Consider the following 25,326-nt stretch of genomic DNA (forward strand, 5'->3'; position numbering starts at 1 on the left):
TCACCTTTGCTAACATTGTTATTGACTTCTTGTTATTACTGTATGTTTTAGTGCAATATTAAATATCGAACGATAATTTATTTTTGTGATAGTTAAAATAATTAGCGTCCCAGTTTCGCACGAGTAGATAAGTATCTATCTACTCGTATCTATCTAAATTAATTATTATATAAAAACAATACAACAATAAATTAAAGTTAATATAAAATTCCTTAAATACTAATACTAATTATAAGTAATCCCCCAACGCACCACACCGAGGTAACGTACCCAAGATACTGGCAGCATTACCTCTTTGGATTGCCAAACTTATCTTTTGGGCAAAGTAGCTACCAGCTCTTAGGTCACCAGTAACCTCGATGAGGCGCGCTGCGATCGTCCGATAAATTAATAAGTATTTTATATTAGCTTTACAAGGCACATTTTTGATACCTTGGATTACATTATTGCAGTAAGAATCTGTAAGTCTTTGAAAATAATATATAATCTTTGTTACACGCTGATAATATAGCTTTGTATAGGTGAAAGAAGTTTTAAAATCGGTTGAGTAGTTTTTGAGTTTATCGAACCAAAAATAAACATATTCCCTTATGATATTTTTATTCAAGTAAAATGTAATAACCATTTTTGAATAGACATAACATAATTTTATATAATTTATTTAATATAAAATAAGTATGTTTATATTAGTCTCATAATATGTTTATATTATATGAATAGATCAAGTATTACTTTATTTTTCCTCTATTCAATAATGCACCGCCTACTTATTTCTCTGTTCGCCCAATGGTTGACTGGTAGTGTAGTGACTGGTAACACCGTCCGGTGTTAAGTCCGCCAAATGTGCATAAAATTTTACTGTTTAAAGTTTAAATAAATAAAAAAAATCAAATTAATTATAAAATAACGTCCTTTATTATAAAAAAAAAAAACTAGAACATTCTACAAACCTACTTTAACTATCAGGATGTGTTGTGACTGTCTTTCAAATTGAGAAATTAGTGCAAAAAAAAAAAATAGGACAAAACACTTCAATAACTGAAATAGGTTTATAAGTGTTACATATTTTCTTGCGTCCCCAATAGTGTTTCATTCAAAAAGTGTCAGACAAGAGATGTCATAAACCAAACGTCAAAAATGACAATACTTGAGATCGTTTACGAAGCGCATGAACGTTCGTAAACGATCCTTTACTAAACTACTTATAATTTAGTACAATGAGAATTTGTAACATTTATAAGGCTTAATGTATAAGAATTTTCTATTTCATCGAGAGTAATAAAGAGGCAAAGACACGTAACAAGTAATGCTTAATAAGTAGCACTACGATGACCGTGAGTAATGCTGTAGTACTTAATATAATCCGGCTCGATTAGTTCTTAACGCGTACTATTAGAGGAAAAATATACCATGGACAAAGGAAGTTTATTATAATCAGTAGTAAATATATATATTTTTTATGCAAATTAGAATAGCAAACAAGCTAACAGCAAACCTGATGGAAAGTGGTAACCGTTGCCTATAGACATGACCAGTACCATGGACATAACAGAGTTTCGCCCATGATACTCACCGTGAGTTGCCATTCCTGAGGACTCAGGTGTACTTCCTCTGTATCCTGTAAATTTACAGTCATCCTTTACACTCACCCTTCAAACCGAAACACAGTCATTCAAACATAACTGCTTCACGGTAGTAACACGAATGGGACAGAGGTGCCCAAGCAAACGACTTTTATATCATTAATTACTAGTACCGTATTCGAGTATTCTGACACTTCCCTATGGTTGAGTGGGAGAGAATGCTTTTAGTATTAAGTCCGCCATGCACACATATATGTACTAATGAATAAATAAATATAATCCAGATGATTTACAGTTTTTATTTTATCATTCCTTCTATGTAATTCCTTGTTCTTAGGTATATAATGAAATTTCGAAATGAGAAGACCACTGTATCCATTCACGTGATTTTACTAATTCATTAATCTACTGTTTCCTTGGACGCCCACCTCCAAATTTCCAATCAATACATATTGTTGTAACACAAAGAATTATCATTTATCAACAGCAGCAAATATATTTTGATGAATTTTTGTTTCATCATCTCAGCCATTATCCGTCCACTGCTGGACATAGGCCTCCCCCATAGACTGCTATAAGGAACGGTCCTGAGCCACCTGCATCCATTGACTCCCTGCGACGCATTTAAGGTCATGACTCCATCTAGTGGGGGGTCGTCCTACACTGCATTTGCCCGTACGGGGTCGCTACTCAAGCACCTTACTTCCACATCGATTATCGATTCTTCGAGCTCTATGACCCATTGCCACTTCAGTTTGCATATCCTTCGGGCTATGTCGGTCACTTTGGTTCTTTTGCGGATTCTTGTTTCGGATTCTATCACGCAAAGAGACTTCGAGGATAGCCCTTTCCGTTTGTTTAAATTTGACTATCAACGTTTATTTGAATCGTACTTTTTTTTTTTAATTCGAATCGTATACTAAAATTACAAAACCTAGTTATTATTATAATACAGGTACATAATAAATTATACAAAAATGTTGGGTTATTAAATTAAATTTAATAATTATACATTTATATAATATAATTATAATCACAGAAAAATTAAAAATTAACGCCCAAATAATAATAGTGGAGCCGGTTCTCGTAGTTGGAGCCTCGCGGTGTACTTCATATTCTGAATATCATTCTCCGTCATGAACTCGACTTTCTGCAACTGTCCACTTGGCAGGAGAACGTAGTATGAACCCACGCTCTTCTGGACTTCCACGGGGCTGTCCAACCTCTCAGCTTCGGGATTATCCGTGGTGGGTGCATCTGTACTGGGCGCTCCATATGTATTATCCGGAACTCCATAACTGGTGGCGGGAGGTTGCTGCTCATTTGGCAACGTGAAGGGCTGACCTTCTGGCTTCCATCCGGATGGAGGGTAAGGTCCGCTCTGAGGAGGTCCATAGGTAGGCTCCAACTCTGTTTGTTTGGGCAGAGTGAACGGTTCTCCCGCTGGTTTCCAGCCTGACGGCGGATAAGGGCCTCCAGCTTCCGTCGTGGGCTCGGTGGGCGACTCCGTGGTGGTCGGGGCCAACTCCTGTCGCTGGAACCTGAACCTCGCCGGTCTGAAGCGAGGTGGCTCAGCCAAAACCGCGACGAAAGCACAAGATAGCACCAAGAACTTCATGTTTGATTGCTGATGAACGAATGATGCTGTGCCAATATCGCAACCTCGTTTTATACTTAGGTGAGATAGTTTATGGTGCTTTGTTGTATCATAAATGGAATCTGAGAGAAGGCCGTGATGTGAGGATAATTCGGGAGGCTCTTGGTATCCTCATCACGTAGCCGTCGAGTGGCATTGACCTCTTAACGGTCGATAGAATAGATGTCATATAACGCTCATTGCCGTCAGTGATTAGACGTGTCTCAATTAATTAATTAGAAATGATGAGTCAAAGATGCGTCGAGTACAATTATGTATGTCTTTCATTATCTACACGTTTAGGACCAGTTGTTTATGGTGTAGTCAGAGACTATTGGAAATAAAACATAAGAGATCTGTATCTCTTAATGAATCCTTTATTTATTTCAATACTACTCGTAGCTTTTGCTCGTTTTTACTAACGGTATACGCTGGCGGGACACCAGTGAGGGATGATAGGTGAGAATGAAAAGGCAGGTCAGTTGGCCCATCGTGATGAATACACCTGGAATTCAGCACGGTGGTTTCCAGGGGGGACCACGTGGAGGTCGACATAACAGGGTATATTGCTAGCAATGGGACTGGTAGTCCTCGTTACTAAAAATAACTCCCCCCCCCCCCCCGTTTGCGTGACCGGGATTATATTGATTGCCCAGAATAACAAGCTTCTATGCTTTTCTTACGCAACGTCAATGGATACAGAAACTCGGGACCGCTCTTTATAGTAGGCTATGATGGTAGGCTATGTTCGACAGTGGATACTTAACAGCATGTGATTGATGATGATCATTCCAAATAATACGTGTATGCCCAATTTCACGACGATTGGCGAGCTGTTAAGGTGCCAAAAGGTAATAAACAAACTCTCTGTCACTTTTATAATGTATATACGAACGTCAGATTATTCAGATCTTATTAGAAATCAGTTTTTTTTTTAATGGGTGATAATGGAATGGTAACCCCACCTGCGCTATCGGTATACACCGGCGGGGCACCAGTGAGGGATAATAGATGAGGATAAAAGCAGGTCAGTTAGCCCATCGTGACGAATTCCACTAGAATTAACCACGATGGTTTCCAGGGGGAACCGCGTGGAGGTCGACCTGATAGGGTATATTACTAGCAATGGGTTCATTAGACCCCATTACTAACAATCCCTTCCCCCCATTAGAAATCAGTTAGGCGTCTAAATTGAATATTTAATGGACGAATGATAGAAAAAACCGTACGTTGGGGATTGTAAAGACTAAATTAAATTCCTTGGTAGCTCCCCATATTCCATATATAAGGGAGTAAGGGCTTCCCCTAAATCATCTCGTTTCGTATAAATTCACTATAAAATAGTATAGCGGTTCATAAAAATAAAATATTATTATTATGAACTTATTGTAAAGTTTTATGACGAAGTACTACTATGAACGGTAAAAAAGTTGATAGCTGATCGAAGACGATGCTTTTACTTAAGTGAAACTTTCTTTTAGATATAAATAATACCTAATATTAACCATTGATACACCATAGATTACGCCGTGTGGCCCCGGCATGGTATAGACCAACCTTTTCTTTCCCGTGAGTGTCGTAAGAGGCGTCTAAGGGAGGGCGAGGAACCGTCCGTCTTGAAACATCCCCAAAGCCTAACTGCGGTTTAGCTAGACAACTACTTATTCCTCTCCATCCATACTTCTCTTATACTCCATCAAATTACTCCTCTCTATTCAAAGGTTGCCTGGAAGAGACCGCTTTTAGCGATAAGGTCGCCCATTGTTTTCTCATTGTGGTTATTTCTTGTAATTGTTTATATTTATAATAAGTTTACTATTGTAATCTTTTGGAGGAAACAATAAAGAGTATCTATCTATCTATTTTTTTTTATACAACTTAGAATGGCAAACAAGCTAACAGCCCACCTGATGGAAAGTGGTAATCGTCGCCTATAGACATGAGCAGTACCGTGGACATAACAAAGCATACTGTTTCGCCCATGATACCCCCCATGCGTTGCCATTCCTGAGGACTCAGGTGTTATTCCTCTGTACCCAGTAAATTCACGCCATATCCCACCCTTCAAATCGAAACACAGCCATGCAAACACAACTGCTTCACGGTTGAAACACGAATGAGAGAGAGGTAGCCAAGCAATCGACTTTTGTACAAAGTCTCCCTCTGGTCTATCTACTTAACTACTACTCACCCTTCCCCTTAAATAAGAGGAAGATTTATGTTCCGCAGTGGACAGCTAAAGGCTGATGACGATGATGATGACACCGTAGGGACTTATAGAATATTAATACTGTTCTATGGGCTTCTCATACACTAATTTCTATTTCTTTCTTCCATGCATTAGTCGCATTTTTTTTTTTATTAAAATTCACACCATTACCTAGTCTCCAAGATAAGGTACTCTATGCTATAAAGAACTAGCCAACAAACATCATCAAACCAGAGGGCTTTATGCAAAGTCGTTTGCTTGGGCACCTCTGTCTCTTTCGTGTTTCTACCGTAAAGCAGTTGTGTTAGCATGGCTGCGTTTCAGTTTGAAGGGTGGGTTATGGCAATGAATTTACGGGGTACAGAGGAATAACACCTTAATCCTGGAGGGAAGGGATTGTTGGGATTGGGGTTTAACAGCGCCATTGCTAGCAATATGCCCTATCAGGTCGATCTCCACGTGGTTCCCCCTGGAAACCATCGTGAACAATTCTTGTTGAATTCGTCACGATGGGCTAACTGACCTGCTTCATCCTCACCTATGATCTTTCACTGGTACCCCGCCGGTGTATACCGATAGCACGAGTGGGGTTACCATTCCGTTATCACCCATTAAAAAAAACCTTAACCCTAAATATAATCGTAATCTTTTATAGTTAATTATTGTAAATAACTTGACATGTACATACATTGTAATTACCTGTAGTATTTTGGAGTTTAATCATCTATAAATTGAAGGTAATAATAAATAAACAAATAAATAAATAATAGGCTACTTCTTATCCCGGTTACTAAACATATCCCGCAGACGAAGTCGTGGGTAGAAGCTAGTTAATTATATCGACCTATTTGTTTTGGTATCGCGTCGAGTGTAGTACACTCTAGCTGTGACGTGACTTTGATCGACTGATATTAAAAATGCTATATTTATCGAATAAGAATTATTTGGGTTCCGTTCCTTTTTAAACATTTTTACGAAATACGTTTTTTTTTTTCTAAACTAATACAGTGAACGATCTATAAGAGCAACTTCTCTATAAGCAACATTCTTTGTACAAATTCGTTTGCTTGGGCACCTCTGTCCCATTCGTGTTACTACCATGAAGCAGTCGTGTTTGCATGGCTATGTATCGGTTTGAAGGGCGGATATGGCAGTAAATTTACAGGATACAGAGGAATAACACCTTAGACCTCAGAATTGGCAACGCATGGGGGTATCATAGGCGAAACAGTATACTCTGTTATGTCCATGGTACTGCTCGTGTCTATAAGCGACGGTTACCACTTACTATCAGGTGGGCCGTCAACTTGCTCGCTATTCTAAGTTGTATTAAAAAAAAAAGAAAAAAATACACGAGTACAACAATCTAATTTTTACCATCTGGTAAAAAATTCTTGCAGTAAATGTACTGCAAGAAACGCAAACGTAAACGGTAAGGCAAACGCTTTCTCTTTTTTTCATTCATTTTCATAATTTAATGAAATAAAATTAAACAAAAAATATACAAAATAAAGGAATTTTCATTTTTATTTCATTACATTTATTACTCCGGCCTAACCAAACATAATATCATTAGGTATCTGTTATAAGATAGGCTATATCTTCACCCTTTTCCAATCCAAACCATATGGAAAATTCGACTCATCCTACAAAAATGGCTCCAACGTCGATTGGATAAAATTAAAAAACTTCCGCTCAAAATTGGGCTAATGTCGGAGAAAGTTTATTATTAACATAACATATTGGACACTCACCGAGACTGGAACGTTGTTATCTGCAAAAAGAGAATAATATAGGAATTAATAACAATAATAAATAGGAGGGAAAGGGATTGTTAGCAACGGAATTTGACAGCCCCATTGCTAGCAATATGTCTTATTAGGTCGACCTCCACGTGGTTCCCCCTGGAAACCATCGTGAACAATTCTTATTGAATTCGTCACAATGGGCTAACTGACCTACTTCATCCTCATCTATCATCCTTCACCGGTGCCCCGCCGGTGTATACCGATAGCGCGGGTGGGGTTACCATTCCATTATCATCCATTAAAAAAAAAATATATCTCTGAGTATATAACAGCTCCATCTAGCGTCTAAATAAGTGTTTGATATTTGTAAAAAAAAAAATATTTAAAACAGAGAAGTGCCCCCGCCACTTAACTCAATAACCATCATACAGGAGAGCATGCCTCACTTAAGCAGAGAAGTTTGGACCCAGTGACCCGGGAATAGTTGCCCCGGAGTTGGAGTTGAGGAAAAGGGGTCCGCCCCGAACTCCCCACCTACCTCGTACAAGGAAAAGAATCCTGATTATATTATAATAGTATATACTATATATATATATATATATATATATATATATATATATATATATATATATATATATATATATATATATATATATATATATATATATAATTCGTATTGTTTAAGAATAAAACCTGTAATCATTAAAGGTGAATATATATGAAGCAATATGTTTAACCGACCGACCGACATCAATAATTTAGTAGATTATTTCGTATCAGCCGTTAGCTGTCCGCTGCTGAACAACTACTGCCAAACCCCTTATGGGGGAGGTTTCCCCCATAAGGGGTTTGGCAGTAGTTGCCACACTTGGCAGGCGGGTTGGCAACCGTAGTTAGGTTTTTTTTAATGAATGATAATGGAATGGTAACGCCACCCGCGCTATCGGTATACACCGGCGGGGCACCAGTGAAGGATGATAGGTGAGGATGAAGCAGGTCAATTAGCCCATCGTGACGAATTCAACAAAAATTGTTCACGATGGTTTCTAGGAATCACGTGGAGGTCGACCCTTTAAGACATATTGCTAGCAATGGGGCTGTCAAACTTCATTGCTAACAATCCTTTTCCCCCCAACCATAGTTAGGTTTGAGTGATATTTTAAAAGAGACACTGTTGCCCATCCCTCGACCATAAAGTTCCCTTGGTTGCTTCTTACGACATTCACTGGAAAGGAAAGGGTGGCTCAATCTGTTCTGATAACATGGCAAAATAATGGGCATACATGGATTTTTTAAAATACAATATAAAACCTATGGTACCTTATTAATATAAATTTAAGAATGAATTTTAATTTAATTTGATTTCATTTTAGTTTAAGAATACATACTTCTGGTGTAAAAGTGAAAATATATTTAAACAATAATTGTGAACTCGACTGCTTATATGCAGAACTGACATTGACAAGATATTGACAGGTATCCTGTCAAATATTTGATGATTCTATATACTATGTATGTTTGTATGTTTCTCTTTCTTTTCTCAATGCCCTCTACCCAAAAGTTGTCTGGAAGAGATTGCTTAGCGATGAGGCCACCTTTTGTATCATTTCTTATTACAGTTAAATGTATTTACTATTTTATAAATGGTGCAATAAAGTGTAAATAAATAAATAAATATGTATTGATGTTACTTTTTTTGGGAACCCTATTTTTGAAACCAATAAGAAACTTTACTTCCAACAAAACTATTTTAGAAAAATACGTCACAAAATTAATGAAAATAATTTATAGACTATTAAATAACATTGATTCTGACTACCCCTTTTTAGATTTACAGTCGTGAATGTATTTTTGTATTTTTACATGTATGTATGTAGTGGTCTTCATTTTGCTTGCTTGCAGACCTGAGGCAATGTGCCAAAGCAATATAGTTTGACCTAGACGCCTAAATTGATGTTCACATTACTGTAAGCATATTACATAGTCTGGCATAGGGCTGCCACAAAGGTTAAAGAGGTCAATGACACAGAAGTTTTTTTTTTTATACAAACTCATTTAATAACAAAATAAAAATTAATTTTATATCGACATTTTTGAAGTTATAAAACTTAGTTGTAGACTTTTGAAACTTTCATAATTAAACTTATAAATATATTTTTAATCGAATACTTAATCGTCTTTCCATAATATTGTAAGCAGACTTCAATCTATTTTATTATTATTTTTTATGCAATTTAGAATAACAAATAAGCTGACGGCCCACCTGATGGAAAACGATAATAGCAGTACCATGGACATGACAGAGCATAATGTTTTGTCCATGATACCTCCCATGCATTGCCATTCCTGAGGACTCAGGTGTTATTCCTTTGTACTCTGTAAATTCACTGCCATATCCCACTCTTCAAACCGAAACACAGCCATGCAAACACAACTGCTTTACGGTTGAAACACGAATGGGACAGAGGTACCCAAGCAAACGACTTTAAGATGTTAATAAACAATGAAATTTAAATATCCAAATGGTCATAACATTTACAAAAAATTACTATTCAAAATATTTTAATTTAAGTATACTTGAATGATAATATTTCTTTGTTTCTTTCTTGCTTTCTTCGTATCTTTCTTTCTTTCATATTTTGTAATACGTGTATTCTTCTATTTGTCTAATATTTTCAGATCATTGAAATAGGAATTAATTCATGAAATAAAATTCGTAACAACCCTGACCTCATCAAATTTGGTAAAGTCAAACTCTTATTTTTTTTTTATTTGTGCTTTTTTTTATTTTTATTCTTTTGTCTCTTTTGCTGTGTATTACGTGTATGTTTTTTTTTAATTGTAATTTGTGTGCTGTAAGTAATGTAAATAAATTGTCTATCTATCTATCTATTTTACGTATACATATATAGTTCAAAGAATTAGCATCTAGCTAGAACAACTCAATTTTCTTATATTTTAAGCAGTAAAAATTTATTTTTTATTTAAAAGTATTTAACAAATGGCATCCCTAATTCTCCTATTAATTCTGTCAAACAGCTATGTCTGCATAGCTGTGTTCCAAGTTGAAGGATGAATTATGGCATGAAAGTTGCTGAGTAAGTGTTCCGGCTCCATTCACGTGAGTAGACAAAACAAATCGTGAGTGATGCTTTGGTGATGCAAACATTTTAAGCATGCGATAGTCCCTGAGCATCAGTCGGATCGTATGCATGACGCGTGTTACTAATGTTGATTTATTGTCTTTATGTTCTTATTTCACCAGAGAGAGACTTTGTACAAAAGTTGATTGCTTGGGCACTTCTGTACCAATCGTGTTTCTACCGTGAAGCAGTTGTGTTTGCATGGCTGTATTTCGGTTTGAAGGGTGGGATATGGCGTGAATTTACAGGGTACAGAGGAATAACATGAGTCATCAGGAATGGCATCGCATGGGGGTATCATGGGCGAAACAGTGTGTTAAAAGTATCCTAACAATTTCGATTTTACCATGTAGTTTATTTTGCTTCTAATAAAATTATCCAATTTTAATAATTTTTCTAACATGACTGTTTAATTCGCAGTAGATTGAGTCTACCAAAAAAAAAATACTTCTAACAAAACCGGTTATTACTATCTAAAAACTAAACTACTGTATCAATTTTGATTATATTACTATTGAACGAATCTTTAAGTATATCCGTTTAGATAAAAAATATCAAATCAATTCAGAATTGACGGAATTACAATGTAACAAACATAAAAAAATTACACCCGATTTGAGGACCCCTTCTTTTTGAAGTCGGTTAAAAACAAAAGCTTGGACATGCGATATTAAAACAGTTACCAAATCAACAGACAGAAACAATTCAAACTAATAATGAGGAAACGTTGAAACGTTTATTTGGAACAATTACAGAGGGAGATTTGTATAAACTGACATTGTTTCACTAAATTACTTTGATCACTGTGTCTGTATCAATTAATTTAATTGTATGAAAAGTTCGTCAGTAGCGCCCCCTACCGAGGTTGTTATGTAGTATAGTCAATAACTGTATTATGTATATTTGGCAAAGTAATGTAGTACTCCTTGGAAGCCAAACTTGTTCATTTACTTAATGGAATTTAATTTACTACGGACAAAGAATGTCAATTGTATTCATATTGAAATAGGATTATATTCAGCTTTGTATCTTCACGCCAGATCCCTTACAGGATAGGCAGAGGTTTCGTATGCTAAATGCGTGGCTTAGACGTAACAGTTAATCTCTTTAGATAGATAATTTATTTACATTAGTTACAGCACACAAATTACAATACAAACATACACATAATACACAGTAAAAGAGATAAAAGAATGAAAATAAAAAAGCAACAAAACAAAAAAAATCAAAATATATAAACCAACAATTTCCTTTCTTCCCTTTCCTTCATGCGTGTGCCATAGTAACACAAAATGGTCACAACTCTAGTTTATTGCTTTGCCCTTAAAAGAGCAAAACACTGATATTCTGTTGTGGCCAAGAGTCAGTCGCGAAATTCCTTATTAAAAATAATAATAAAAAGTAATATAAATAAAATGCATTGTGTGTGTCCATTACATTCGCTTTATATACATTACATTTCCATATTTATACTAGATTTTTTATTAATGGGTGAAATTAGAATGGTAAACTGTACAATGATGATAAGTAGGGATAAACGCAAGTCAGTTAGCCTACCGTGACAAATTCAACAAAGACTGATCACGATGGTTTCCAGAGGGAACAGCTTGGAGGTTGCAGGCAGGACTCTAATAATATACCTTAACAGGTCAATCTCCTTACTGTTCACCCTGCAAACCGTGATTAATTCGTGATGAATTCTTCACGATGGGCCAACTGACCTAGTTTCATTACAAAAAAATATACTATTACTCTGTAACGTATGCCGATAGCGTAAGCAGAATAACCATTCCAATTTTATCCCATTAAAAAAAAAGTTTTATACTCGTATATTACAACATAATTTCATTCATTACATTATTGGCCTTTGAATAGTTTGCATGCTCAACATAATTGTAAACTAAACTAGAGCTTTAGGTCAAAGTCGATGCCAAGGGTCGGATTGTTTGTTTCGCGTGCTAACTAGAACCGTCTGTGGAATATGCTAGGTCGAAACGTGGTTGCCAATACATATTAGTATTAGATGACGTAAGCTCTCATGCCTACACTGCGATAGGTTTACCGTTGTCAGCCTTTACTCGTATTTATTTACTCACACATATAGTTTATTGATTCACTAACTGTTGGTAGATATCTAACTATAGATAAAGTTGAATGCATTTTTTTTTATACAACTTAGAATGGCAAACAAGCTGACGGCCCACCTGATGGAAAGTGGTAACCGTCGCCTATAGACATGAGCAGTACCATGGACATAACAGAGTATACTGTTTCGCCCATGATCCCCCGCATGGGTTGCCATTCCTGAGGACTCAGGTGTTATTCCTCCGTACCCTGGAAATTCACGCCATATCCCACCCTTCAAATCGAAACACAGCCATGCAAACACAACTGCTTTACGGTTGAAACACGAATGGGACAGAGGTACTCAAGGAATCGACTTTTGTACAAAGTCTCCCTCTGATAAAATGCATAACCCAAAGTGTGAAAACCCAAAATACAGAAAAATCACTACTGGTACCAAGTGTACCAGTAGTGATTTTTCTGTATTGTTAAAATTATATAATATAATAATTAATTAAAATTAAATACAAATATGTAAATTCAATGGTTCAGCCATTTGATGTGGCGAAACATAAATGGATCTTGTAAACTTGACAAATGCAACATCTTATCTGCAATGTTTCTGACAAATAATTTTCATTTCATTTCATTTCAGTGGCATACACATTCCTGTCTACCAGAGGGAGACTTTGTACAAAGGTCGTCTTGCATAGATACCTTTGTCCCATTTATGTTTCTGCATTGAAGTAGCCAAGCGTACAGCCATGCAATGGAATAGGTATATTTCGGTTTGGAATATAGTTATTGTATATATGTATGTATTGTGTGGCAGTCGGAGGTACCAGGGCGCAATCCCAGAAATTTTTAGGTACACATGAGAAGTATTATGGACATAATAGTGTATCCAGACATATAACTGCTTATGCCTATAGGCAACACTTTCCATCAAGTAAGCCGTCAGCTTGTTTACCTTTCTTAGCATCATAGAAAATATTATTTCTATGCAATTTGAAAAATTCTCAAATCCTCTGATTTTTTTACGATTACGTGATGTTACGATTATGTCGTAAAAAGGTTCTTGAGTGGCGACCCGTTCGAGCAAACGCAGTGTAAAACGACTTACTAAATGGAATGAAGTGACGACCTCAAAAGTATTACAGAGAGTCGACAGATGCAGGTGGCTCAGGACCATTCCTTATGGCAGTCTATGGCCTATGTTATTATTATGTGATTATTTCTTGTAATTGTTTATATTTATAATAAGTACTATTGTAATCTTTTGGAGCAAACAATAAAGAGTATCTATCTATCTATCTATGTTCAACAGTGGACAGGTAATGCCTGAGATAATACTATTTTTCTTTTTAATTTAATTTTAATGCGTAATATAAACCGCCAATTGTTGTTTTATTTATATTTTTATTCATTTTACATTCAAAGCTTTTTCTTGCTTCGCTCAAACGAGTTTGCAATCAGCCGAAACTTGAAAGGCAGAACTTTGCTATTTTTTTAATAAACTTGTTGATGACTTTGTTTTGTAATATTTAAAATTGAATGACCCTTTTTATATATAACAATACAACACATTAATACAGTATTAATAACAATATTTAATCTTAGATATTTAATCTCATTTTACAAAAGGGAAACTTTGTACAAAAGTCGTTTACTTGGGCATCTCTGTCTCATTCGTGTTCCTACCGTGAAGCAGTTGCTTTTTTTTTAATGGGAGATAATGGAATGGTAACGCCAACCGCGCTATCGGTATACACCGGCGGAGCGCCAGTGAAGGATGATGATAGGTGAGGATGAAGCAGGTCAGTTAGCCCATCGTGACGAATTCAACAAGAATTGTTCACAATGGTTTGCAGGTGGAGGTCGACCTAATAGGGCATATTGCTAGCAATGGGGCTCTCAAACTCCATTGCTAACAATCCCTTTCCCCCCAGAAGTTGTATTTGCATAGCTGTGTTTCAGTTTGAAGGGTGGGATATGGCAGTGAATTTACAGGGTACAGAGGAATAGCACCTAAGTCCTCAGGAATGGCAACGCATGGGAGATATCTTGGGATATCGTCTATTATGTCCATGGTACTGCTCATGTCTATAGGCATTGGTTACCACTTTCCATCAGGTGGGCCGTCAGCTTGTTTGCCATTCTAAGTTGTATAAAAAAAAGAAAACACTTTCCGTGTTTCATATTAAATGAAAGGAAACACCACTATGAACTTTATGTTAATTCATTCAACAGTTTAGACATTCCAGAAGTTAACAATGTTCATACAAACAAAAGATTAAACTAACCTAAAAATACCGCGGGCCTTCAATATTACAAACTAATAAACAAGTCCCGTCTAACTGAACCAACAAAAGGTATTTGTTAGAGTTTAAAACGGTGCCTTTTAGTTTTGGCGGTGGATGGAGGCAAACTTTCGATGGGACGCTATTCCCCTAAAATACAAGGATTTATTAGTAATGTACAGTCGTGTGGAGAATAAAAGGCTGGCTTGTTGGTTAACCGAGACGCGGTTTAAGTTGAAAGTTCGGTTTCATAGTTAATGTTGCAGTCACAACTCTTAACCAGTCAAAAGTACTATTAACTAGCAAAATCAGTCAAAAGTACTTTTGAATGAACAGGTTGGTCAAAAGTAGTTTTGACTAAAAATGATTAGTTATTAGTACTTTTGACTGCAAATCCTAACTTAACACATAGGATATTTCATATATTGATTCACGGGAGCAAAACCGTAGAATAAAACTAGTAAAATATAGCATCTTTTTTTCTCACTATCCTATATCCAAAGGTTGTTTGGATGCAAATACTTAGTGATTGTATGTTTTGTGTAGTTGTACTTAGCAATTGTGACAAAAACCAGTTATTTTGATTATATTATATTATAAAATCTCTAACAGACCAATCTATATATATATATATATATATATATATAAATACGGATTTCCTTTTGCTTGATATTGTTCTCAAATGTGAAGATTGTGTGTCTTTTATGTTTCAAAAACCAATATTGTAGCATTAAAACTTTTACCTATGGTTTAGAAATTGTAAACAAAGAAGTTTCAGTTTTATAACAAGAAACTTCAGTTTCTACTCTATTTATTACGTTAAAATATTGAGACAAAGGAAAGTATGTTATTATTATTTTTGTCTCCATCGATCGGCAAATGTTAGTAGAAACTTCTTTATTTCAAAAGAAAAGAAGAAGTGGATATCGATTTGACTGTTTTTCTTTTATTTTCTGATTAACCAGTTTTTAAATTCAGTTTCTATATTTGCATTAAACATGGGTACATTAGATGTATAGTCAAATGTATGTATGTAGACAAGACAGTTGTATGGTTCTAGAAACATTTCACCAAAATAATTGTTAAAAAATATGCAACATTATTAAAGTACTCTGTTACTTAGTTGTTTTATACATTTGTATATCAAAATTACTAGTATTATAATCAGAGCCCAAATTTGCATTCCATTGAAAATAAAATTTACTTCGTACCTAACCTTCTTTCATGTTAAGTCACGACAAAGGCCAAATACAGCGTAAATCTTGACAGCGGAGAGAGTCACGACAAATGCCAAATACAGCCTAAATCTTGACAGCGGAAAAAGTAATGGTTGACAACGGAGAGAGTCACGACAAATGCCAAATACAGCCTAACTCTTGACAGCGGAGAAAGTAATGCTTGACAGAGGAGAAAGTCACGACAAAGGCAAAATACAGCCTACATTTTGATAGCGGAAAGAGCCACGACAAAGAGCAAATACAGCCTAAATCTTGACAGCGGAGAGAGTAATGTTTGACAGCGGAGAGAGTCACGACAAAGGCCAAATACAGCCTAAATCTTGACAGTGGTGAAAGTAATGCTTGACAGCGGAGAGAGTCACGACAAAAACCAAATACAGCTTAAATCTTAATAGCGGAGAGAGTCACGACAAAGGCCAAATACAGCCTAAATCTTGACACCAGAGAATGCTTTGTTCACACATTTAGTAATAGTAACATCCTGATACGATTTGCCAAGTTGTAACTTTTCATTATAGTGATTTATTCGAATAGCTACACTCATTGCAAATGGTCCGTCTATTAATTAGAATTCTATAGTTTAAATCCTTCAGAGCTAGGTCCGCAGCGTTATATTCGCCCATTAGTATGCTAAAATGGCGGTCAGCGTTGTTAAGGTTAATATTCTCGAAGTAAAGTACAAAGCTTATATATTATCTGTTCTCCTTTCAATCTAGAAGTTAATAAAATATGTATGCATTAAAGTTGCATGAAAACATACGAGTATTATGTAACAACAAGAACTCTTTTATATTTTTTTATAATATGTTTACCAGAGGGAGACTTTGTACAAAAGTCGTTTGCTTGGGCACCTCTGTCCTATTCATGTTTCTACCATGAAGCAGTTGTGTTTGCATGGCTGTGTTTCGGTTTGAAAGGTGGGATATGGCAGTGAATTTACAGGGTACAAAGGAATAACACCTGAGTCCTGAAGAAAGACAACGCATGGGGGGTATTATGGGTGAAACAGTATCCTCTGTTATGTCCATGGTACTGCTCATGTCTATAGGCGACGGTTGCCACTTTCCATCAGGTGGGCCGTCAGTTTGTTTGCCATTCTAAGTTGTATAAAAAAAATGTAGTCAAAGTGACCATATCCGGCTTGACGATCTCAGTATTTTTTTATACCACAAAGGTGGCAAACAAGCATACAGCCCGTCTGATGGTAAACAATCATTGTTGTCTATGGATACCTGCAACATTAGAGGTGTCAAGTGTACAATGCCAACCCTAAAGAATTCTCAATGCAGACTTTTTAAAGAACCTTATACTGTAGCCTCCTATGTATGCCTGGTGATATCATCACAATGAACTAACTGAATTGACTCCATTCTCACCTATCATCTCTTATTAGTAATCTCTTCAGAGTTCAACAAACCTAGACATAAAAAATGGGTTGGTAAAATTTCACTTACAAATTTGTATGGACTGTGTACGTGCATTCTCGACTACCATGTCAAGAACTATTTGACTGATAATCATCTAATTCATCATCGTCATCATATCAGACGTTATTTTTCTACTGCTAAACATAGATCTCTTACATAGACTGGCATAAGGAACGGCCCTTGGCCACCTGCTTCCGCTGACTCCACGCAATGCATTTTAGGTCGTCACGTTATTAATTCTTTATATTTAAGAGTTCTTATTAACTTCTCCACCACAGTCTTTTGTGTCCAAAATTCCGTTAACAAATTCCATATTCGTTAATGAGATTCCATATTCGTTTATGGAATTTCGAACACAAAACAAAAATGAGAAATAAAACGTTCTTTACAAAGAACATGAAATCAAGCTACCAGTTATTACGAAGTTATCCTGTTTCCCGATTAGTGGATGGTACAGATATATATATATATATATATATATATATATATATATATATATATATATATATATATATATATATATAGCCCTAGATACACCTCTCTCTGCCTTTTTTATTATAAATTACAGCAATTAACGACAATCTTTCGTAGACTAATTCGAATTTCCTTTTTTTATAGATAGATACTCTTTATTGTTTCCTCCATAAGATTACAATAGTAAACTTATTATAGATACAAACAATTAGAAGAAATGTTTACACTGAGAAATTGAGAACAGTGTATTTTTAATAACACTTAGATTTTGCTTTGTAAGAAAAGGACAGCTTAATTTAATACAAAATTAATACAGTTACCACCAGACGAAGACTTCATACAAAAGTTTGCTTGAGTATCTTTGACCCATTCATGTTTTACCGTGAAGCAGTTGTATTTGCATAGTTATGTTTTGGTTTAAAGGGTGCGGTATGGCAATAAAATTACAGCCTACAAATGCATAATAACTTAGTCTTTAGAAACGACAGTACTTGATAGGACGCAGTATAATCTGTTATGTCCATGGTACTGTTCAAATGTATAGGCGATAGTTATCACCTTTCATCGGGTCGGCCATCACCATACTTGCCATTTTAAGTTACATAAAATAAAAAATAATATGTATACGACTAAACACAATAAACCCTATCGATTCCAAAAATAGTTATCAAAATCTAATTAAAATTAGTGACGTAATTGCATAATATACACAAAAAATACAGAGAAATTATCTTAACCTACCTAATAGGGGGGAAAGGGATTGTTAGTAATGGAGTTTGACAGCCCCATTGCTAGCAATATGCTTTATTAGGTCGACCTCCATGTGGTTCCCCCTGGAAACCATCGTGAACAATTCTTGTTGAATTCGTCACGATGGGCTAACTGACCTGCTTTATCCTCATCTATCATCCTTCACTGGTGCCCCGCCGGTGTATACCGATAGCGCGGGTAGGATTACCATTCCATTATCATCCATTAAAAAAAAAAAACTTATCTAATAACCTTCTCCTGGAAGGAAAAAGTTCATTAGTAATTGAGTCTTATAAACTCATTGCTAACAGACCAACCTCCACGCAGATTCCCCCAGAAACCATCGTGGTTAATTCTTATGGAATTCGTCACTATAGGCTAACTAACCTGCTTTCATCCTCACCTGCCATCTCTCACTAGAGCCCTGCAAACGTATACCGATAACGCAGGTGAAGATACCATTCCATTATCACCCATTAAAAAAATAACCTTCTCCTTTTATGAAAGTCGTTTAAAAAATGTAATAAATCCTGCTACAAACAACCTAAAGCTCTATGTACAAAATAAACCTTACTCCTCTTGTAATAAAGTAAAAAATAGCTATGCTAATGAACACCATTATTTATTTGTACATCTACATTTCCATAATATTAAAAAGAACTGAAGAACTGAACGCGCGCAAATCCTCTCCCAAGATATTGTCGAAATGTAATGAATCCATCTGTTTTTTGTAACCTATTAAATTTGATGAACTTTTGTAAATACTAATGTACTTACTGCCTAAAATACAATCCAAATTATTGCAGTACAAAAGATATTATTTAAGACTAACTCATGGCCGTAGCTCGTGGGGGGCATTGAGGGGAATATCCTACCTTAAAAGCCCTAATGCCCTACCTTAAAATAAATGGCCTTAAGAAAATTAGATAAATTCGCTTTTTCAAAGTCACTTAACACCTAATGACTCTACCCTACCAAAAAGTTATTTTGCCCTACCTTAAACTCGGGTCTAGCGACGGCCCTGGACTAGCTATATCCCATATTTTCATCCACAACTAAAAACTCCACTTTTAATCTTAAAGTGGGGAGGAAAGGGATTGTTAGTAATGGGTTCTAACAGCCCCATTGCTAGCAATATACCCTATCAGATCAACCTCCATGCGATTTCCCCTAGAAACCATCGTGGTTAATTTTTGTTGAATTCTTCTCGATGGGCTCACTGACCTGTCTTCATTTTCACCTGTCATCTGTCACTGATGCCCCTCTAGTGTATTACGATAGTGCAGCCGGGGCTACCATTCCACTATATACTTATTAAAAAAAATCTTGAGATGAGCATCAGACAATGCAAAGATCGACATGGAACCCCCTAAAATATATATCTACGAAATGAATAGACAAAGATTTTATATTACTAGTACATAGTTTTTTTTTTTTTTGATGAGTGAAAATGGCATGGCAACCCCGCCCGCGCTAACGGGTTACGCTGGCAGAGCACCAGTGAAGGATGATAGATGAGAATGAAAACAGGTCAGTTAGCCCATCATGATGAATTCATCAGGAATTTACCATGATAGTTTCCAGGGAGAACCACGAGGAGGTCGACCTGGTTAGGTATATTGCTAGCAATGGGATTCTCAGTCTCCATTACTAACAAACCCTTTCCCCCAGTACATAGTATATTATAGTGGTACCTCGAGATACATTCGTGAGTTACATTCGTGCCTAAAGCCTTGCTCGTATATATTGTTCATATTTCTTGTAATACAGGTTTAATACCTAGTACAGGCACCAGCTCCCACAAATAATATTGTTAAAATGTTTTGCAAGTTATACATATTAAGTCCTTAATTGTTTGTGGTGAGAAATAATAATAAATAACTAATAAATATCTTAAAGCATATTTCCCCATTGAAATTAATTGCAATGCCATTAATTCGTACTCTCAAAAAACCACCTCAGTTGTTTTTGTTAAGTGTCAGTCTGAGGTGGGAGAAACTGTTAGACACCAACATCCACGCCGCATGTTGGGGTCGTATGCAGCGGTGTAGTGTGCGATTCCGCGTATATCAAATCTTGGTCTCATCTCAAAGCAAAATATCGCTCGCTCGTATCTTAAAACACTTGTATATTAGGGCGCTCGTATGTCGAGATACCACTGTACTGCTATGCTTCTAAAATACAGCTAATAGTAGTTAGTTTACTACACTTTAATTTTATTATATACTAATGACCCGCCCGGGCTTTACACGGGTGCACATTACATTAGAAACCTTTAGAATTATCAGTGTTCCTCTAATATATTATGCATGTATTATACATATAAACCTTCCTCTTGAATCACTCTATCTATTAAACAAAACCGCTTCAAAATCCGTTGCGTAGTTTTAAAGATTTAAGCATACATAGGGACGGACAGAGAGCGACAGCAACTTTGGTTTATACTACGTAGTATATATATATATATATATATATATATATATATATATATATATATATATATATATATATATATATATATATATATATATATATATATATATATATATATATAATATATATATATATATTCATTACTATTATTATTTTACGCATCCACTGAGGTCTTTCCAAAACCGACTATATGGGATTTTACGGTGGCCATTTCTAAGAAAATTAGCCGTACAAAGTAAACAGTGTTCCATTATTCATTACAGTAAATCCATGCGAACAATTACTGGGATTTACATAGAAAAACAGCTCTTCTGTACGAGAGACATTAAATCATACTGCAGTCAGGTGAAGGTAAAACCATTCCATCGCTCATTACCATACTAAGTGGAACACGCCTGGAATATACATAGGTTTGCTTTTATTTATTTATAGGATCACCAACATAAGATACAGCGAAGCATTTCAATACAATACACTAGTTGATTAGATGTGTTTAGGTTTGAAGGGTGGGATATGGCGTGAATTTACTAGGTACAGAGAAATAACACCTGAGTCCACAGGAATGGCAACGCATGGGGGGTATATGGGCGAAACAGTATACTATGTTAAGTCCATGGTACTGCTCATGTCTATAGGCGACGGTTACCACTTTCCATCAGGTGGGCCGTCAGATTGTTTGCCATTCTAAGTTGTATAAAAAATAAAAAATAAATTTTGTAAGAGGTAATTTTGGTGATACCCTGTATTTTTGTTGAATTCTGTTAAGAGAGGGACTGGCTGAAAACCAGCGCTGTGCAGCTGTTCACATTGCGCTGGGACACTCACAGTACTCGTATATGCTGAGCCGTTTCTATGACAAGGAGCAAACGTTAGAACCTATATAAAAAAGAACAAAAGGCACGGTCTCATCGCTATCTCCTACTGTTACATGTATGCGGTAGCGATATCGTATCTATCGACTGATTCAATCGTCACCTGTCTCTTTAGGGCTTTTATTTATTATTCGCAATGCGTTATTATTAATTTTAAAAGCCCATTGTCATAACATTGAATAGAGGGCGCATTTGAACAAATTTCGGAACTGAAAATCCAATTTCAACAAAAATTTGTCAACAAACACTTGAGGCAAAGAAATCTCTCGGGCACCGCAGGAAAATAAGGAAAACCCAATCCTATTACGCATAAGTGCCTATTGTGTGTTTGGAACATAATATTTGAGGGCCCACTGAATTCGTCATTTAGATATTTTTGTAAACTCACTAACTTTTACCCGCAGCTTTGTCCGCGTGACTGGGATAGGTCGATTGACCGGGTATTGACCTTTGCCCTTTTTTTTATACCACTGAGGTGGCAAACAAACATACGGCCCACCTGATGGTAAGCGGTTACCGTAGCCTATGAATGCCTGCAATACCAGAGATATTACGCGCGCGTTACCGACCCTGAACAAACCTTTTCCCCCCTTTTGAAGAACCCCATGCTGTCCTAAGTAGTAGTCATCGCTAATATGAATACGAAACTGATAACAATTTTTTTTTTCAATTTTTTTTAAAAAAAGCAGCATCCCTTTTAAAACGTCTCCAAATCCTAACTGCGGTTGCCAAACATGACAACTACTGACAAAATCTCCCAAGGGGGAGGCTTATATTCAGCAGTGGACTGTTAAAAGCTGATATGATAATGGTGATGATTAGTTTTTTTCAATCTATTTTACTATATATTATACTATAGGCGTCACAGTATATCCTATGCTACTCGAGGTACAGTTATTATGTCTCAATAAAAATATCTATGTCAGTATACAACCTTATTCCTAATATGTCATCAGACCACGGTGAAGGCAGAACGTAACGACATTAGTACCGCAAATAATTACCCTGGCTCTTACACTGCGAGACACCCGTACATCACAGGGGAGCGTGTCGCGCGTATGATGCGCGATTTAATTCCGGAGAGGAAGTTTCAAACATACGGAAGAATATAACGGCCGAATCACGGGCGGTTGAGATACAGAAGTCATTACCCTGGCACGACGAGATGAGATGCTTTTACTCTTGGTAACTCAGTATTATTCTGCTATTTATAACTTGTGTTTTGACACAGGGTTAATTACAGAGTATAAACTGTTATAATCTATAATAAATTATAAACTTATAAAAAATTACGATTTAAAGGTGCTTGTAAACGAGTCTATTTGGAAAATGATTATTATATATATAAAACTTTTACTTTTTCGACTTTAAATACAAAAAAGAAGATATGAAATAAAAAAAAATATTTATTTCGTTTAAATAACTTTATTGGCTAAAAGAAAATATAATACAAAAAGCGGACTTAACGCTAGTAGCTTTCTCTGCCTTTTGGATGAACTGTGAATCACTAACGTGTTACTTAATTATTGGCATAGATAAAGAAAATAACTAATAATGTATACCTATACAAAATAAATAATGTATGCATATATAAATTGTATAAATTTTTCTTTTAATAATACCAGTACTTTATTTATTATTTGCAAAACAGTATGGTTTTCCTAAGGGAATAAATCTTCAAACTACCAATATCTTAATATAGAATTAAGTATTACGAGCAAATTGTCATCGTTCTTCTATTTCTGCAATTTTTGTTCAATAAAACATAATAAAATTTTCTTATTGCTCGACTAGATTCTTGTAGAATTTTAAAACACGGTTATGCTTTTAGTCTAAATCTATCTACTTTAGTACTTTCTTTTTTATACGTATATATAAAGGATATATTGGATTTATATTTTTGAAAGAATGAAAGAAATGGAAAAACGTCTTACCATTTGTGAACGGGCGCGACCGTCTACAATATAAAGACGTATGTTTTCGTGGCCGATGGCAAGGCACGTTCCCCGCAGCTATAAAACGTGATGTGTGACGGATGACTCGACTATGTGATGATTGTCAACAGCGATTGCGACGCACCTGACGTTCGGCGATTTATGAAAATTAAACCTTTGTGTCAATCTTATTACTTACGTAACATACAAACATTTTACCTGCATTTTTTGTTTTCAGAAATCGAAAAAGGAATGCTGCGTTAGTTTGGCCATTTGAAGAGGATTTCTTTTTTTATACCACTGTGGTGACAAACAAGCATACGGCCCGCCTGATGGGAAGCGGTTACCGTAGCCTATGGTCGCCTGCAATACCAGGGGTATGATGCGCACGTTGCCGACCCTGAAGAAACCTGTTTATCTCACTTTTGAAAAAACCTATGCTGCAGTGTCTTGGGAATACCTCGACAGGGCGCACATGTGCATGCACATAACCTGAGTGTTCGTGGGAAAAAACATTTCCGAAACCGCGTTATTATATATATAATTATATATTCTTTCTCAAAAACATATTTACATACATTTCTCAAATGCTTTTGAGAAAGAATACCCTACATCCCCCTCATACCCTACAGCCTAGATGGTCATTTTCTGACTAAACTCCCTGGCGATGGCGAGCCGTAAGATGATAGAAAGTGGCAGTATATATATATATATATATATATATATATATATATATATATATATATATATATATGTAGCAATGTCCCTCTTAAAATATTACCAAAGCCTACTTATCTATCTATATGTATTCCCCAGGTTTATCTGTGATCCAAATTTCAAATTATTCTCTCTAAATCTCGATAAAATGTCAAATATCAAAATTCCTTTAAATGCGTTCAGTATATTAAATCCAAAATTGTACTAATTTTTATTAAATTTGGAAGATGAGTCCCATTGCTAGCAATATACCTTATCAGGTCGACCTTGACGTGGTCCCCCTGGAAATCATTATGCTGAATTTCAGGTATATTTAAAACGATAGGCTAACTGACCTGCCTTTTCATTCTCACCTATCATCCCTCACTGATGCTCCGTTACCATTCCATTATCATCCATTAAAACTTTCACATTTATAACTTTAACAGGATAGGATAATAGGATGGGACAAAGAGGATTATATTCATGTTTGCAAGGTCGATGTCCACGGCACCATCCGTAATCGGCCTAATTTGCTTGATAAACTTTACGAATCGAAATCTGGTATTGATGGTTGTGTTCCCAAAGATTATTGTATTATTTCTAACAAAGAATGTCCTAATTTTAGAATCAAATAAATTCGTATTTCTACTGTGAAGCAGCTGTGTTTACATGGCTGTGTTTCGGTTCGAAGGGTGTATATGGCGTGAATTTACTTGGTACAGAGGAACAACACCCGAGTCCTCAGGAATGGCAACGCATGGGAGGTATCATGGGCGAAACAGGATACTCTGTTATGTCCATGGTACCGCTCATGTC

At 35.9% G+C, this 25,326-nt stretch overlaps 1 protein-coding gene and 1 long non-coding RNA gene across 2 annotated transcripts in view; both read right to left on the minus strand.

Moving 5' to 3' along the window:
* Window positions 1-2,543: 2,543 nt before the first annotated feature.
* Window positions 2,544-3,269, minus strand: LOC113514073 (uncharacterized). The gene has a single exon (XM_026898058.3). The coding sequence runs from the start codon at window positions 3,199-3,201 to the stop codon at window positions 2,635-2,637; it is 567 nt and encodes a 188-aa protein (XP_026753859.2). The 5' UTR covers window positions 3,202-3,269; the 3' UTR covers window positions 2,544-2,634.
* A 3,877-nt stretch (window positions 3,270-7,146) lies between these two features.
* The window catches only part of LOC128201656 (uncharacterized), a 107,476-nt gene continuing 89,296 nt past the window's right edge, over window positions 7,147-25,326 (minus strand). Inside the window, exon 3 of the long non-coding RNA XR_008253358.1 lies at window positions 7,147-7,202. This is a non-coding gene — a long non-coding RNA (uncharacterized LOC128201656). The remainder of the gene's footprint in view (window positions 7,203-25,326) is intronic.

Source organism: Galleria mellonella, unplaced genomic scaffold, assembly GCF_026898425.1.
Source record: "Galleria mellonella isolate WM207_F2 unplaced genomic scaffold, CSIRO_AGI_GalMel_v1 utg57, whole genome shotgun sequence".
Lineage (NCBI taxonomy): Eukaryota > Metazoa > Arthropoda > Insecta > Lepidoptera > Pyralidae > Galleria > Galleria mellonella.